General features: G+C 38.7%; 1 protein-coding gene across 1 annotated transcript; it reads left to right on the top strand.

The window, feature by feature from the left end:
- The first annotated feature begins 13,721 nt into the window (after positions 1-13,721).
- LOC141813501 (uncharacterized) lies at positions 13,722-16,187 on the top strand. The gene has a single exon (XM_074701469.1). The coding sequence runs from the start codon at positions 13,722-13,724 to the stop codon at positions 16,185-16,187; it is 2,466 nt and encodes an 821-aa protein (XP_074557570.1).
- Positions 16,188-19,345: the final 3,158 nt, after the last annotated feature.

Genomic DNA, 19,345 nt, shown 5'->3' with positions numbered 1-19,345 from the left:
TCAGGAAGAGAAGCTTACAGCCTTATTTATAAATTAGATCAGCCACTTATAATCGTCCGATCAAGAACAAATCGAACGGACGGCTGGAAAACGGGTGCCACATCGCACCGTAACACAAGCACCTACCGAGCTCAAGGGAGCTCTGCAGCCGCCACACGCGGCAGCTCTGCCGAGCTCGCTCGGTCGAGCTCAGCAGTCGTACGCAATCGCCCTGCCGAACTCTGGCAATGGCGAGTTCGCAGGAGTAACCAACACACGCGGCAGCTCTGCCGAGGTCGGGAGACTCAGCAACCACACGCAGCGGCATACGTGGCAGCTCTGTCGAGGTCAGAAGAGTTCGGAAACCACACGCAATAGCTGTGCCAAACTCTGACGAGTTTGCCGGTCGTGTCACGCAGCTCGGCAGTCTCCACACGCTATCGGCAGCCGCCACACGTGTCAGCTCTGTCCGAAAGCTCGGCAGCCGCCACACGCGGCGGCGGCGGCGGCCAAGCTCGGGGATCGCAGGGCGGGAACAGCTAGCAGCGTGCCACCTAGGTCCGGGGAAGAGGCGGTGTGTCGCTCGCGTCCTCCAAGCGAGACGTGCCACGAAGGTCGGGCAGGGCAGATCAGAAGGTTGGTAGCCTCCTCGTGGAGGCCGACCGAGCTCGGAGTGAGCTCGGCCTCGCAACTGCCCAAGAGGTAAGCAGATCGGGAGCTCGGCGGCAGTGCGCAGGCGGGAGGAGATGAAGCGGTGTACAAGGAAAATTGGTAGGAGATGAACTACATGGAAATGATAAGGCAGATGGGCCACGTGAGGTGGGCCCGAGTTCTTTTTTAATTGGGGAATGGATAAGTGTAGCATATATAGAGTTAGGGTTTAATTAAGGACTAAGCATGGACAAGTGTTTGATTTCAAAGACTAGGTTGGTTTACAAAAATTCAGCGTAGGCTGACTCGAGACTGGTCCTTAGCTTTTGGCCTATAAATTACATAACATGTAACATATAGAAGGTATTGCGTCGAAATGCATCGAAATATTATATAGTTGAGGCTTAATTTCCTCTCCTTTCGGATTCGGGCAACTCGGTCCAGATTTTATCTATGTCTAAAAAATCCAAAGAAGTCCCTGGAGGAAATAATCCCGCCCGGTGAACTTGCTTTAGAGCGCCCTCGAAACCATGCTGAAGCATCCTCGCAGCTTTAGCATGAAAACTATCTAAATATTCCGCAGAACACAACCATTGTGCTTTTCTTCCCGACCAGCGGAGCTCTTCCTCAGCCTTATAGATAGCCAACGCTGCTTGATTTTTCTTTAGCTCGGCTCGGACTTCTTCTAGGGTTGACTCTAATACCCGCTGGCCCTCAATGGCATCCTCTGCCTGCTTCTGGAAAATCTTTGAATCCTCAATAACTTGATGCAGCTGGGCATCCCGATCAAGTAGCTGGTCTTGAGCCTGATTAAGGTGGGCTTCTTGTTGCTCAGAAAGAGCAGTCAGACGAGTTACTTCGTGTTGAGCTTCTTGCAATACCTGCTCTAGGGTCGTCTTCTGTTCCTTCACTTCCCCGAACTCTTCCTGGTAATGAGCCAAGCTAATTCGTTGTTCCTCCACTTCCTGCCGGCTCTTCGCCAGGTCGGCCTTCAAATCTTCTACTTTGGGCATTGATTGTGCCCCCTGAGTTTCATACTCTCTTATTCGCCTCTCCATCGATTGGAGTTCTTGATGTAGGCGAGGCAGTCTATTGTGTAGTTCCAAATGTTCAGACCACAGCTGCAAGAAAAACAACACTAGCTGTCAGAACTGTAGAAATGAACAACAACCAAAAAATTACATTACCTTCACCATGCTAACGTTCATACGACTGCTTAGGGTTAGAGTATCCACAGTCTTGTAACCTTCAGGCCCGCGGAGGGCCCGAATCTTGTTCATAATACCCCACCCCTCGGGACGTGGGTCCATCGGGTTTTGATCCCAGGCATCAAACTCCGGGTCTAACGTTGATGGAGTGTCGAAGACGGAGGTACGACTGAGGGTGACATGGTTGTAGGCGGAGGTGCACTTGAGACAGCAGTCAGCTCGACCTCCCGTTCGGTGATAGGGACTTGGGCTGCAGTTCGGGAGGGATCGGGAGCCACACCTCTCTCAGAACTTGGGTTGGTCGGTGGGATCGACTCCGGCACCATAGACTTGGATGAAGGGGGAGTCAGATCGGTAACCTCGGGTGTCATCTCAAGGTTCGAAGTGGAGCTCTCAGCAGCCCGGGCTTTTTTCTTCGCCTGTTTTGCTCGAGTCGGTGATTGTGATTGACTACTCTTCTTCTTGGGACGCGATGCCGGCGGCCTCATCACTCCTACGGGTACCACCAATGCCGACGAAGGGGCATTCTCCAATATTGCCTCTTGACTTCGTTGGTCTTCCTCAACAATATCTGGTAAGGCGCTTGACTCCTTGGCTCCTTTATGGTCGGGAGCTGGTCTTCCGACTGCAAGACATTGGGCACCTTGATTTCCGATGTCCGGGTTTTCCTCAGACGCGGCTGAAGTCATTAAGGACTCGAGTACCACTCGGTCCCACTTCAAATATTTATTGATCGAGGCGTTCATCCAGACTTCTTCTGCAGTAGACAATAACCGTCACCTAGCTATCACAAATACGAATTCCACTTAACTTACTTACCGAGTGGTAGAGGTAAATCAACCTCTTTAGGACTCAGTCTTCCTCGATACAGTAACCCTTCCTCGCTCACTAACTTATTAACGTTAAATTGAAGATCTTTTAACAGCTCGGCCACTTCTATGTAGGCTTGTTCCTTCTTGTATGATGGTAGAGGGGGTGGACTTGATAACTCCGATTGTCATTCGGTTGGAAAGTTCCTTGAACTCGGCCCACTCGCAAAAAAGAATCGTGACTTCCAACCTTTATGGGAAGTCAGATATTTATCTAGGAAGTTGCACCCAGATCTCGCTGTAAAATAGAATACACCTTCCTCCATCCTCTTCGGGTAAAAGAAGAAATGGAAGAAAGCAGGAGTTAACGGGATTTGATAAACCTGAAACACTAAGGCTACACCACACAGCAATCGGAAGGAATTGGGGGTTAACTGTTGTAAGGGAATATGAAAATAGGTAGAGACATCTTGAAAAAATTTAGGAATAGGAAACCTAAGACCACCGACTAATTGGCTATGGAAAAAGGTTACATAACCGTCTGGGGGGCTATGGGGCCTCTGGTCGGGTTTTGGTACCCTAAGCCTAAAGCTCCTCGGGATTCCAAAGGTAGCCTGCATCCTGCTTCTAAACTCACGGGTGACGGTGGATTGGATAGACTCATACCAAGGAGAGGAAGATGGACTAGTAGTAGCCATGACTCACAAATGGCGGAAGGAAGACAAAAGAGAAGAGCGGGACTTACACAAGACAGAAGATGCAATTGGTGATGGAGGTCGTCAAGAAGAAAGTGAAGGCACTAAAGCAAGCAACAACTGATGGCTTTGCGTCTGTGTCCCCTCATCCTCTCTATATATGTATCATAAGGGATAGAAGGAGTCCTAGCAGTCAGATGTGGCAACGTGTGACAAGCGAGAGGTCGAGCGAATCCTCTGATGTGAAAACATGATTTGCACTATATCTCTTTGCCAGTAGTGGAGGCGTGTGAACGCCTTGTCAACTATCCCATCTTTTTTATGTGCATCGAGTTTATCGAGTGCACCTCGCTGTGTGCTCGTTCACTGTAGAGTTATAGAGTGACTTGTCATTTAAACTGGCCTGGACTCTCTCTCTCCATAAGTCTGGCATCGACTAACTCGGGTCTAGTCAGTCGACTAGTCCGCTCCTTCGACTAGACTTGCAGGGAGACCCATGTTATGGGTATTAGGATCTGGCGCGTAAAGAAGAGTCTTAGATAGGGACATGTCAGACAGAAAATGACTTGTCCCAACACGTGGTACAGGCCGAGGGAAACCAAGTTGTTACGGTTAACTTGACCAGTTAACTGGACTTAATTGAACCTATCCGACTCATTCATAATCCCTATTCGACCACTCGAATCTTGATTCATCTTATTTGTCGGTCACAATCAAATCCCCTGATCCATCTGGTAGTCACAATCAAATCCAATCTATCACACCACCGCTGCCAAGCACTTATGACGCGAGACGGTCTAAGGACACGTAGCTACAATGGATATGGCAGGATATTCGGTAATAATTAAGGATAATCAAGGCAAGATATTCTCCAGACCCTGACAATGATCATGGCAGAATATGGCCAGATATTCGTTATGACAAGATATCTCCAGCTCCTCTAACAAAATCTACTGCGCCGATATTTTCCTTAATTACGCAGGTATAATTCTCTCCCCTCTCTGTCTATATAAATTCTCGGATATTACATGCATAGATACGCAATATCATAAGCAATCACTTCTTTTCGTTGTTTTCTTCTTCCTCCTCCCCAGTATTTGACTTGACCGTCGGAGTGGTCGAGCCAGGGACACCCCTGGCCTTCCTTCTCACGGTGTTAGTGTTCGCAGGTCTCGGAGCTTGTCATCTTCTTCCTCTCCACGACGTTGACCGTGGTGCTGCGTGGTGGGTGACGCGTCCACCAGGCGATCTCAACAGGAACAACCGGCCTTCATAGTTAGATTCCTTTTACCAGACTTTATAACTGAATTTTTCCCTTTTACTTAGCCTCCATTGAAATAGAGGAGTTAGGTGTTTTTTGTGATCATAAGGTACCTCTAAAGCTAAAGGAAAATTTCATAAAACGACAGTCAAACCTACTATGTTATATGGAACTGAGTGTTGAGCTATGAATCGAGCACACGAGCTAAATATGAGGGAAGATGAAGATATTAAAGTGGATGTGTGGACGTACGGGAATGGATAACATAAGAAATAAGAGCATTAACAAGAAAGTCAAGATTGCATCAATTGTAAAAAAAATCCAAAAGACGTATATAAAATGGTATGGACATGTACTTAGATAACCAACAAATACCCCAGTTAGGTAATGTAAGATCATAATAAATATGCACATTAATCGAGGAAAGAGAGCGAAGAAAACTTGATTAGCAATAATAAACTAAGATAAAATTTATTTAATATAGATGATAAGGGATCAAGCCTAATATAGTAGGAGGATCTATATAATCGATCCCACTTAGTGGAATAAAGGCTTGGTGGTTATTGTTGTTGTTGCTCGGCCTCCAATACCAATTTCTTCCTTTAACAAACATTCATAGTTGAATTTTTCTCTTTTGCTTAGCCTTTATTATTGATTTTTCTTTTTACCTTACTAGCCTTCAAAGTTGGATTTTTTTTTGCTCTGTCTTTATTGCTCATTTTTCTTTTAAGCAACCTTAATAGCTAGATTTCTTTTACTAGCCTTTATAGATTTTTTCCCTTTTGCTTGGCCTTCAATGCTGATTTTTCCTTTTACTAGCCTCCATAACTAGGTTCTTTTCAAGAACCTTCGTAGTTGAATTTTTCACTGTTGCTCGTCCATATTTTTTTTATCCGGCTTCATAGTTGGATTCCTTTTACCAACCTTCACGGTTAGATTTTTTGCTATTGCTTGCTTTCATTGCCAATTTTTCCCTATTACAAGCCTTTATACTTAATTTCTTTTACGAGCCTTCAAGTTGAATTTATTTTACCAACCTTCATAGTTGGATTTCTTTTACGGACCTTCAAAGTTATATTTCTTTTACTAGCCTTGATAGTCGGATTCTTCCCAGAAGAGATCGAAAGGCCAAGAACTTTTATTGATAATCTTGAAAAGCCATCAGGTAGTTATTCATTCATGTACTTAGTCATCATCTTATAAATCATTTGTCTTCCAAATCCTTCAAGTATGAGACTCCAATAAAAACACTCTGAATATTTTATCCAAATATATACACTACAAATAATGTTATTCCTATGATATTTAAGTTATTCCTTAACTTAGGAAGAGTACAAGTGTTATCATCCTCCCTTAAAGAAATTCTCTATGTTAGCAAGCGTTACTTTCAATACACAAGCATCTTACTTCACAACACCTTATTTAGAATTCAATGCTAGAAGATAAGGATAGAGGATTTCTTGCTCAGCCTATCATTGCTTCCAATCTTTAAGTATCTGAATTTATATCAAATCCTGTGTTTGAATTATGTAAAATCATATGTCTAAACTTGTGTTTAAATCAATGCATGAAAATTCCAATTTTGTCATTGAAACGGTAAAACTTAACTTGAGGAAGAAGATGGTTATCTCTAAACTAATGGAAGTCTAAGAATCTAACTGAGATCCTATGAATGAGTTTGATGTCAAGAATGCATTTTTGAATGGAGAATTAGAGGAAGAAATTTATATGGTGGTACCAACAGACTATGAAAATAATTTGGAAGTTCGTATAATATAAAAGTCTTGTATGGATTTAAGCAATCACCACAGGCATGATTTGCAAAAGTTATAATTTTCATGGAGTATAGAAAGAGCCAAGGGAATCACATATTGTTTATTAAATAGTGTTTTTCAAAGGGAGTCACAATATGTTGATAATATAACAATGGCAGGAAATGAGGTGACACATTCTAAACAAGACATTTTTATCTTCCAATAGAAATATATTACAAATCTCCTTAAAGAAAAAGGCATGCACCATGCAAGTCAGCAAGTAGTCCAATAGACTCAAATCTTAGGCTTGGAATGGCATAAAAAGTACTAGTAGATAAGGAAACATATCAATGACCAGTAGAGAAAAGTTATTTATCTATCTCATACACAACCGGACATACAAACCCAATCAGTGTAATTAGTCAATTCATCCATAACCCAGAAGAAGTTCATCTGCAAGTAGCTCACCAAGTATTGTAGTACTCAAAGGAACACCATGAAAGGGATTCTAAGGATATTTTGTTTAAAAGAAATGACGGTGCTAATGCATATACGGATGCTATTTATGCTGGGTCAATGGTTGACAGAAGATCAACCACCAAATATTGCACCTTTCTTGGTGGTAATCTTATGACATGGAGGAGTAAGAAATAATATGTTGTAGTGTGGTCTAGTGCAGGGGCATAATTCTAAATATTGGTTCATGGTGTGTGAACTACTTTAGTTAAAAATCACCTTAGTAGACTGGAAGATCAAGTAGGATAGCCAATGAGACTTTATTGTGATAATAAGTTTGTGCTTAGCATAGCTCACAATCCAATACAACATGATCGGAGGAAGCACATTGAAATTGGCATATGCTTCATCAAGGAGACTAGGGAGTTAGTTGATTAGTACCTCTTACATAACTACACATGAACCACTTGCAGATATAATTACTAAAGGGTTAAATAGCTCAATGTTTCAAAGTATTGTATCTGAGCTAGGAATTATAAATATCTATTTACTAACTTGAGGGGGAGTGTGGAAAATCATCATTTTATAACCATATATAGGCTGACAATATTCCATAAATTATGGGATATGATAGGTGTAGCTAGTTTCCATAAAAATTGTTTAGTTTGTTTTACAAAAGTCTATTAGAGTTTTTAATGATTTTATCAGCAAAGGGATGAGGATCCCATGTAATAGACAAGTTTTTAAGTTAATAAATTTTCAATTTGGACAAACAAATGCACTAAATAAAGAATGAGTTCTTGGTAAAATTCTAAAATACAAGTAACTGAAAGTCAAAACTTCCTACTGCCTAGTGTTATACTATGCTACAGAGCTAACTCCAGAAAGTTGGCACATAATGACAAGCAATTGAGTAGTTAACCATTGAGAAAACAATGCTCACTTGGAATGGCCAAACATGAGAATGCTGCACGGATTGGAAGATATCCCTAATCTGAGCCAACCTCCTCTCGTATTCCTACAAAATCAGGCGCATCAAGTAGCTCGCTTTGAACAACAAGCTCAGTAAAACAACGAGAGAACGTGACGGAAAGAAACCCTGAGGTCGAGGGGTTCGCCGCGCTTGAAATAGACCTTGACGAGGACTAGGCCCTCGTCGTGCTTGCAGAGAATGGATTTGAAGAAGCGTCCACGGCCTAGGAGCTCCACTAGCACCAAATTATAGCTGGAAGGAAGGTCGTGGAGGTAATACTCCGACGCGGACACCTGGGTCGTCCTTGCGATCTTATTCCCCATGGCTCCACCACCTGCCGAAAAAGCAGCTCCGGCCCTCCCCGCCGCTCCTCCTAGTTGTTTCTACCTGACGGGCATTGAGCATAGATCCCCAGACGATGCGAGAATGGAGTGGATTAGGGTTCTGTCACGGCGAGTTGATTCTTAATTCCAATCAATGCGCCAGGAGCAGGAGCAATTGATAGAGAATCCGTGCCGCTCTCCCATCCACCACGTTCGCGTCGGCGTCGCCGCTGCTCCGTCGGCTTCTTCCCCTCTCCCTGCGTAGACGTACAATGAAAGGAACGACCGCGGGGCCCTCTCTACCTGGGATCCTTTGGAAACAAGTTACATTTCGTTGCGTTCCACAGGTGGGCCATAAATGAAGACGGGTCGGATGGCACTCGAGCAAGTATAACGGGTAGAACGTGTGTTCAGGGTGTTAGGGCAACAAATGAAGCGGATTTCATGAATAAATTTAAAATTCCATCCAATAAAGGTTATTTATGTTAAACAAAGTTCAATAGTTCATTATTTAAAATTATTTTATTTAAATTATAAAAATAATAATATTGTTAATTAAGTTCGATAAAAAATTGATCTTTAACTAAAACTTAATGAGATTTTTAATATAAATTAGATTGACCATGATCGCTATAAAATAAAATAAGTTTGAACACAATCATATTTAGCTCATTTTATACTAAGATGTATTTGAGAGTGAGAAAATTTACTTTTGTGACATGGTTGAATTAGTTACTAGAGAATAGATTTATTAAAATAGATAAGAGTCGAATCTTGACGAAATCAAGACAAGAGTCGAATCTTATAATGCCTCTTCTCCCTACACTCAAATCAAATAATATGATTTTTATTTCTATCAATTGAAATTGTTTTACCACCATGAGTTGGGCCCTCTATGCTCCTAGAGGTGGCAAGATTTTCCTTATTGGCTCCATATATCAAAGGTTCCTCTTGTTTCAATGTCAATTGTTGGTACAGGGAACATCAGAATCGAACTTATATTTTGATGTTGTAAAAGGTCTAAAGTTAAGTATGGTTTGTATGCTGACGAACTGATCTAAGTATGCAAGCAACACAAGAAAGTCCTAGTTCGAAACTAGGCAAGTAAAGCCTAATTAGAGGTTAGGCAAGAAAAAACCTAGTTGGAAGCTAGACAAGAAGTCCTAGTCAAATTGATTGGACAAGAAGTCCTAATTAGGCTGACTGAACAAAAAGTCCTAGTTAGATGGACCGAGCAAGAAGTCCTAGTCAAGTGAACCAGGTAAAAAGTCTTAGCATATAGAAGGCAAGCACCAAGAGGGAATTCTAAGCGGGTCAGTGGATCAAGCGTCTAGCGGATAGATGGGTCAACGAGGACCCAACATCGAAAAGAAGTCTTGGGGGCCAGAGGATCAGATGCTGAACAGAAAGTCTAACCAGATCTGGAAGACCAGATAGTTGACAAAAAGATAACTCTCCTGAAAAGAGTAGGTAAAGACGCATTCCCTTGAAGGGAACAGTAGATGTCAGTCTGACATAGGATTTCATTGGAAATCCAAAAGTCATTTCACATGTCTTTAAGGTGGACCTCCCCTTTAAAGATGGTTCCCTTTAATCATTGTACTGGTAATATTTTTGAATTCCTAACCCTTTAAAAAGTTTTAAATTCTATGTCATAAAAATTCAACCTTGAACCTTAACCTCCCCTCAATTCCTTACTATCCTCCTTTTTAACACTCCTCTTCTTGTTCACTAAAATTGTTTTACATTTGAATGCTTATCTAAACATATCAGAGGAAGAAGTAACTAAAATACCTAAGACTGATCAAGAATGATCGAAACAACCTTTTTCAATTAAAATCACCACTAAAAGTCGATTGATAGTATTCATCAATTGGCTGATAACATCAATAGTCGACTAATATTATTGAGAGAGTCAACTATTCTTTGATAACTTTTAGTTCAAAATTTAGAAATATATAAGTAATTCTATATTTTTTAAAACACTATGAAAATTTATACAAACATTACTTATGTCAAACACTATCTGAAAAAATAACTTTTTAAGAAAATATCCCTTATTTTCTAAGAATGGTACAAAGTTAAAAACTATTAAAATTTTCAATGTTGCACTCTAACTTTGTATCAATATATAACTTTAGATTTCCAGTAAAATTCTAGGTCAGATCGATACCTACTATTTTCCTTATCGGAAATATGTCTTCACCCATTCCACTCGGGAGAGTTTATTTTTTGCCAACCAGATCTTCTAGACGTATTGGACTTTTGCTCAACCTTGATCCTCAGCCCTCAGATCTTCCACTACTAGAAGTCTGATCTTCTAAATCCGCCTAGACTTCCCACCTGATGCTCGATCTGCCAAGACTTTCTACCCAGTCCTCCTGACCAGGACTTCCTTGCCAAGTTCTTCAAACTAGGTTTTCTATTCAATTCTGTAGATCAGGACTTCCTTTGCCTAATCATAATTAGGATTTCTTTTGCATAATTGCAACTAGGACTTTCTATACTACCTGCACACTCAATTTAGTTCATTAGATCACTTTACCAACTTAACTTGAAGCTTTTATTATTATCAAAACTCAAGTTTGATCATCTGGTGCTCCTTAAACCAACAATCTTCCCTTTTTAATTACAATAACCTAAGTTCTAAGTTAAGTAAAATATTTGCTTTATAAGTAAGTCAGCAGAAACAAACATGACATATTTTAAGTCAATAACAAAAATATAGAAACTTAAAGTTTTTGACTCCCCTTAATTCAGGATTCTTCCCCCTGAAATTAAGGTTTACTTAGAAAAATAATTTTGAGAAAAACTTCTTTTTCTCTCTCCCCTAAACTTGACACGGTTTTTGCTTTTGTCAATTTGGTTAAACCATCTAAGTCACATATAAAACATTTTTGGAGAATGTTTAGAAAATATTAAAATGATTTTGCAAATATCAAAATAATTTTGAACTCTATTTTGAAAAAATTTTCCAAGGCAAACACTTTGAAAACTATTCAAGGTAATAGTTAGAAAAAATTTTCAAATCATTTTCAAGTTAAATTAAAAAATATATTTTTTTAATTTAACTTGATCTTGACTATTCTCTCCTCCTTTGATATAATCAAAAATATTTATTACAAACTTGAGGGTGGTGAAAGAAAAAAAAAATTAAAACTATGAAATTTCAATTACATGAAAAATTAGGTTTGAATCCAAGCATGTTATTCATACAATATATAAAAAATACTTAGACACAAAAAATTTTATCTTTTAGGCACATGTTTAACTTATTGGTTTTGGTTAACTATCAAAATATAACAGCTTGACCAAGTTAGTCAAATTCAAGTGTATCATTTCAGTTAGTTTTTACCAATCAAGAATACTTAACTTGATCCATGGTTTTTATTTTTAGCTTAAGTTTTAGTTTAATGCACGGACATAAGCATCAAAAACCTAGGCTTTGACCCTATGTATAGTGGCGGAGCCACGTTGTCTGCTACCCGGGCTACAGCCTGGGTAGCCGACGTGACTTAATTTTACGGTAGAATTTTTTTTTTAAAGAAAACTAAGGAGCCAGCCCGGGTAATCTCGTCGGAACAGTCTACAGTCGAAGATCAGCCCAGGTAAATTACCCGGGCTGGCTCCGCCATTGCCTATGTATCTCACATCATTCTAGGTTTCATAATACATAATCAAGTTATTTAGTGTACTTTGTGAGATATGATAACCTAAGTCTATATGTGCATAATCTCTATTGGTAGTACCTAGACTAGGGCTAAATATTTTTTTTACTTTTAAAAATATAAAATTTGATATTAATTTTTCCAAAGATAAATAATATTTTGAAAATACTTTTTAAAAAACTAAGTAGTAGTAGATTTAAAAATCATGAATGTTGAAATACAATACAAATTTATACTTAGTCTACCAAACACATTCCTAATTGCCTTCTGAGTGTGCTAAACTCAGATTCAAGCAGGGGTTTTGTGAAGATGTCAACTAAGTTTGATTTGGACTCAACATAGTCGAGTACAGTTTCTGCCTTAGCGACATGGTCTCTAACAAAGTAGTGTTGCCCTTTATGTTTTTGGTTTTAGAGTGATGGTGTAATATCCTAGAAATTTTAGGGTTAGAATTAACCAATTAAAAGCTGAGTTTTTAATTGGGTTGAATTAAGTGGATTAAAACTCAAATTAGCCAAGCCCCATTTAGGTTAATAGGTAAGATTTAGAATTAAGTTAATTTTATAACAAAATAAAGGGGATGAGAAGATTCATCTCGTAAAGACAAATCAAACAAAACTTATTTGGATCAAATCGGAGTTTGTTTGGTTAGTGAACCAAGCGAACCAAGATTGAACCTAGTTTGCTATAGTACCGGTTCAATTGTTACAGTAAACTCTAAGTTTACCCAGTTTAGCCCAAACTCAAACCCCGTCTCCCCTTCCACGCGATCCGCAACCGCGCGACGATTGGGTTTGCCTGAACCGATGCGGACGCCGTCGCACACCGACGTCCGGCGCCAAAAATCATGAATGTTAGACAATGCCCAAGTTCCATTTCCAATCAATATAATTAGGACCAATAAGTTTATTTTCTTTTAGAATAACAACAAGTGGATTGAAAGCCATAATGAAATCTTGAGAATCACAAAATAACATATTTGGTCAAAACTTTAGAATTTAAAATAATATTGATTGCTCAAATAATATAATTTAAATTCACCAACACCTCAAACACTAGAAATTTCGTATGCCACGATAGTGTGGATGTATACGAATTCAAGTATTTGTAAGAGGAAGTTTTACCCATTAATTTTACTATTTTGTCAACCTAACTTTATGATAAATAAAATTAATAGTTGGTTTATCTTTGGTCACATAGATAATAGCAGTGACTCCAATGGGGAGAATACTATTAAATGTGCCTAAGTGTATACCATTACTTGATACTAAGTCCATTATTTAGGATTGTGTCCCTTCAGATGGAGAAGATCACACGTTCCTAAATAATTTCCTATAATCATCCATAAAGGAAGTTTGATCTAGTGATCCGCAAACAAACTCATCTGATATAGAGGAAGGCACTTAAAGCCAATATTAAGTTTGAATGCATCACTTACAAACCAGTAATGGAGGTCATGAGATTTATTCTAATAATCTTTCTCCCACTTAGTTATTTGATATGAGGAATTTTATGTTGGGTTACAAGGGTATAAATCTAGTCCCACATCTAAAGTACATGGAAAAGATCATTGGGTTAAAAAGGATGGAAAGTATCTCCATTGATATGAGGCCTTTTGGAGAGAGTCCAAGAACAAAGCCATGAGGGTTTAGGCCCAAAGTGGACAATATCATACCATTGTGGAGATATTTTGATTCCATCAGTACTAACAAGTGGTATCAGAGCCATCATAGGTCCAAGATTATCTCATTCCTTTCTGTTTTTTTTTTCAGTTTAGCAATCGAGTTTTATTTTATAATCATTTTCTCAGTTATAGCCGCCGCATCAAGTTTTGAAGCATGCTTTATTACTGTGTTTGAGTTTGTTATAATTGATTGGTAGTCATTTTTTTGTTCTTAAGTTATAAATAATTAATTTTTAATTATTTTTTGTCCTTAGGTTATAATGGAACACCAACCTTCAAATAAAAAGCCAAAAACATTATTGTCATTTTTTATGAAGAGAGATGAACAATCTGAATTTGATAATCAATTGCAATGTGATATACCTCTGAAACCAATAGTTGGATCCTCTACTTCTGATTTACAACCTCCTTCTGTATCTGGGCCAATAGAACAAAAAGAGGAAGAATTTGATATTTCTTTTATTGAACGAGATCCAGGATTACGAAAATTGATTTGTGAATACCCTGTTAATGAGCGGGATGAGATTAGAAGAGCATATATCAAAGCAGGGCCTTATCAACCCAAACTTGTTGAGTATCCAAGAACAAAAATTGGAAAGCAAAATCGTCGATTTCAATATGCTTGGTTCAAACAATTTCCTTGGCTAGAATATTCACCTTCAAAGGATAAAGCATATTGTTTTCCATGCTTTCTTTTTGAGAACACAAGTAATTCATTGGCTCGTTCTGCACTTGTTTCTGAAGGGTTTAACAGTTGGAAGAGAGTTAATGATGGAGAAAAATGTGCATTTCTTATTCATGTTGGTTCATTGTCTTCATCACATAATAGATGTGTGAAATGTGTTCAGGATTTAATGAAACCAAAGCAAAATATTGACAAAGTGATGAATGCTCAATCTGCAGAAGAAATTGTAAAGAATAGATTACGTCTAAAGGCAACAATTGAAGGGTTATTATGGCTTGCAACTCAAGGATGTCCTTTTAGAGGCCATGATGAATCAGAGAGTTCCTTAAACCGTGGAAATTTTATTGAATTATTGAAATTTCAAGCACATTTGAATGATGAAATTGCAAAAGTTGTGTTACATAATGCCCCGCAAAATGCTAAATACACTTCTCCACAGATTCAAAAGGAAATATTGCATATTCTTGCTAATAAAGTGAGAATAATGATTCGAGATGAATTGGGAGATGCCAAGTTTTGTATTCTTGTTGATGAAGCTCAAGATGAATCTAAAAAGGAGCAAATGACCCTTATTTTAAGATTTGTTAATAATTCTGGTTTTTTGGTGGAACGTTTCTTTGAGATTTTGAGTGTTGAGGATACAACATCGGCAAACCTTAAGAAATCAATTTCTGACATCTTTGTTCAACACAATATTCAAATCCATAATATGAGGGGACAAGGGTATGATGGTGCTAGTAATATGCGTGGTGAATGGAATGGGCTTCAAGCATTATTTCTTAGAGATTGCCCATATGCCTATTATGTACATTGTTTTGCTCATCGTTTACAGTTAACATTGGTTGCAGCTGCTAAGGATGTGCCTTCTATTTGGCAATTCTTTTCTTATTTGACTTCCATTGTAAACTTCGTCACTTCATCTCCTAAACGTCTTAATGATTTACAATCTGCTCAACAAGAAGAGATTGCATATATGTTGGCTATTGGTGAGCGTAAGTCTGGTACAGGGGCTAATCAAGTTGGTACATTGCATAGATCTGGTGCTACTCGTTGGAGTTCTCATTATGATTCTGTTAGAAACTTGATAGACATGTATGCAGCAACTTGTAAGATCCTTGGAAATCTCAGTGAAAATGGGCCAAATGGTGCAATACGTGGAGAAGCTAGTGGTTTATGCAATATAATTATGAGCTTTGAATTTGTGTTTGTGTTGTTTTTGATGGAAAAGATCTTAGAAACCACTGATATTCTTTGTCAAGCTCTACAAAATAAATCACAAGACATTGTGAATGCTTTAAAATTTGTCTCAACCACAAAAGCCATCCTTCTAAAATTTAGAGAAGATGGATGGGATGAATTTTTTGAGAAAGTAAAGGCTTTTTGTGAACGACATAATATTGAGATGCCTAATATGAGCGGTGGTTATAAAGTTAGTCGTTATTGTCAACAACGGAATCATGTCACAGTTGAGCATCATTATCACTATGATATTTTTAATGCTGCAATAGATTTTCAAATGATGGAATTAAATTACAGATTCAGTGAGGCAACAATGGAACTTCTTGCTCTTTGTTCAGCTTTAGATCCTACTGATTCATTTAAAAAATTTAATGTGGATGACATTTGCAAGCTTGCATCAAAATTTTATCCTATGGATTTCACTCAACAAGAAATTCATGCTTTGAAAGCTGAATTGGAACACTATCAATTTGACATAGTTTGTGATCCTGAGTTTCAACAAATTTCTACTCTTTCTGCATTATATAGAGAAATGATTGTGACAAAAAAGGCTGAGAGTTATGTTATGATTCAGAGATTAATTCGTCTTGTATTGACTCTTCCTGTATCAACTGCAACGGCAGAGAGAGCTTTTTCAGCCATGAAATTTCTCAAAACGACACGTCGCAACAAGATGGATGATGATTTACTTTCCGATTGTATGATTCTTTACATAGAACGACAATTGTCTGAGAAAATAGACTTGGAATCAATAATAGACGAGTTTTATACTCTAAAATCTCGTCGAGCACAACTTAAGTAGATATTGAAGTATGTTATATGAAATTTGAACTCTGTAAAAGGATATTGGTATTTTAATATTATATGTTTGTTAAATGTTTATTATATATGTATGCATTTTTTTATAATTTAGCCCAGGACGTTAAAGATCCTGGCTACGCCATTGATATAATAGCATATCAAAACAGCAAGTAATAAATATGAAAAAATAAATTTTTAACTATTATGACCTCTTCAATTATCTACTGTTCTTCAATATGTCGTCCATGGAACATGTAGTCGTGTCTATCTTGCTTCCTTCTCAGTCCGCGCCTCCGGTCATCAAAATAACACCACGCATAGCAAGGATACAAGTGCAACAATAAAAGAACAATTTACATCCATCGATCCTATACTCCACAAAGGAGTTTACATATAATCTAGATCGAACAGTAAATTAAAATTACACACATGCACAACAACCTCGACATGCCCGAGGGTTCCAATCATACATTACATCCATGCACAACACACAATACATAACACACATTAGGCCATAATAGTTGGAACTAGGAATCCTGCAACCACAGAGTTAATCTATTTGCATATCCTACTATTATCCAACCTAACTTTATATATGAAAAGTGCATAAATTAACTGAAACCAATCACACAGAGTTAGAACCTATGCTCTGATACCACTTGAAGGTGCCTGGAATTCTGTCCTGTTCAATTTCTGCTAGATAAAAATTTTCAGGGACGGAACCTTTTCAAGCAACCTACATCTTCGATCAGACATAGCATGTGCTTGATCGATCAAGTAAGTTCTTGACCAATCGAAGCACACTTTGATCGAAGCATAAGATCGTTGGCCTCTTGTGTTGGTATTCAGGATCCATACGAAGAAAATAACTAATTACGCAGTGGAATGATTAAATTAGTCATACTTTTCTTCTTGAGATTGTTTAGATGATTGTTCGTTACCCGAAGATCTCTTGATTTTCTGTTGTATTCCTCTCCTCTTCTTGGACGTCGTGTGACCGACGATCTACTAAGAGAAACCACCTAACTTGCTTTCCTTTCTTCCTTTTCCTTTCCTCTCTTCCTTTCCTCTTCAAGCCGCCACCAACCAAGGGAGAACCAAGGCTTCTTCTTTTCCTCTCTTCCTCTCCTCTTCAACCTTCTTTGGGCGCCGACCCTAAGGGAGAACCAAGGAGAATATAGAGGAATGAAGGGGCGCCGACCCTAGCAATGGAGAAGAGAAGTAGATGATGGAGCGCCGGCCCTAAGCAAAGGAGGAGAAGCCTTAAGGTGGCGCCGACCCTAGGGGAGGTAAGAACCAAGAACAATATGCTTTAGGTGCCCCCTCTCCTCTCCTTTTATAGCTTTGCTGCCTTAGAAAGTTTAGAGAAAAATTAACAGAATTAACAGAATTTTATTGGATAATAAAATTAACATAATTCTGTTGGATAACATAATTAACAAAATTTTGTTGGATAACAAAATTAACATAATTCTGTTTAGGATTAATCAAATTCTATTAAGATTAACAGAATTCTATTGGGGTGGATATGAGGCTTTATCTAGAGGCTACAACAGGGACCTAGAGGAGGAATTGATTTAGACCTCCTGATGGGCTTGGGCTTCCTGTGTTCTCCCTGAACACCCTGTTAGTGTCAGCCTTAGTGCCAATTCGGATTAAGTGAGACTTGAGTTGGACTCAAGTCAAATCAAATCCATTAAGAGGGTTGTATAATCATCATGCATGAGATTAATAGGGTATTAATTCCCTCATCATTAAGAGGGTTGCATGATCATCATACATGACATGCATGGGATTATTAAAAGGTATTAATTCCATGGAATCCCAAGAGCCAAAAACCCTTCATATTCCATGGTTGGATATAAAAAGGGATGAGAGACTCTTGAGAAGAATGATTTTTGGTCTTCTTCCTCTTCTCTTCTACCTTGGCCGAACCTAGTATTGTGGCTAGCACCACGATCTGGTTCCTCTCCATCTCAGTGTTCGTGTGGATACCGTGGAGGCACGAACACACTGATCGTGCTGAGATCCGTCAACCTTTGAAGGCAAGAGTTGCTGTCGGGATTGCGAAGGACTTGCATTGAAGGTAACCTCAATTCCAATAGATAGAATCGATAAAATGAATATAGTTTCGCATGGATCTTCTGGAGGGATCCCTTTTTCTACTGCGTTTATGCGGCTAAAATTATTTTTAGGCGCATGCAGATCCCAACACACTCAACTCAAGTCCATCAATAATAACTCATACCACTAAAGGGTTATTATTGAACTACCGCACCAATCCCATATTACAATATGAGCTCCTTCTTATTATGAGTGCATTAATCTCTCTGTGTTTAAGATATCGTATGCCCGTTAATTAAATGAGTTACTGACAACTCAATTAATTAACATCTAATTCCGAGAGTAGTACCACTCAACTTTATTATCATGTCGGACTAAGTCCACCTGCAAGGTTTACATGATAATCCTTTTGAGTTCGTCAAGGGGGCATCATCAGCTTAAATAATTAGGATACAGATTTCTTTTATAATCAACAACACACCATATAAATAGCATTATCTTCCAACTCATCGGACCTATTGATTTAACAAATAAATCTTACCCTTTGACAAGTTAAAGAAATAAATACTAAGTATATGTGTTTGTTATTATATTGAGATTAAGAGCACGCACATCCATAATAATAGAGGTCTAGTTCGATTATATAGTCAGTATAAATCGAACAACCTCAAACGGTCCTGCTCAATACACACAAAGTGTACTAGTGTAATTTTATAGTCAAGATAAACTAATACCTGTAGGGTCCCCAAGGATGTCTGTATCTCCACAATGGTATGATATTGTCCACTTTGGGCCTAAGCCCTCATGGTTTTGTTCTTGGGCTCTCCCCAAAAGGCCTCATGCCAATGGAGATACTTTTCATCCTTTTTAAACCCATGATCTTTCCCATGTGTTTTAGATGTGGGACTATGTTTGCACCTTTGCAACCCAACAATCCCCCCCTCAAACAAAGGACCACAGACCCCCCCTCAAACGGAAAACATCCGTTTGATGTCTGAATCTTCGACCCACCAGGACTTCCTGCCCCTCGGTCCACCCTGACCTACTAGGACTTCCTGCCCAGCCGCAACCAGGACTTCATGCCCCTCGGTCTAC

This window comes from Curcuma longa, chromosome 20 (assembly GCF_044706935.1).
Source record: "Curcuma longa cultivar G26 ecotype Majalengka, Jawa Barat chromosome 20, ITB_CL_G26_1.1, whole genome shotgun sequence".
NCBI classification, from domain to species: domain Eukaryota; kingdom Viridiplantae; phylum Streptophyta; class Magnoliopsida; order Zingiberales; family Zingiberaceae; genus Curcuma; species Curcuma longa.
Note: the sequence above shows the minus strand (reverse complement) of the source record. Positions and strands in the feature narration are given on the sequence as shown.

Excerpts from the sequence above, each read along its gene's own strand:
- LOC141813501 (XM_074701469.1), top strand. The coding sequence starts at position 13,722 with ATGGAACACCAACCTTCAAATAAAAAGCCAAAAACATTATTGTCATTT.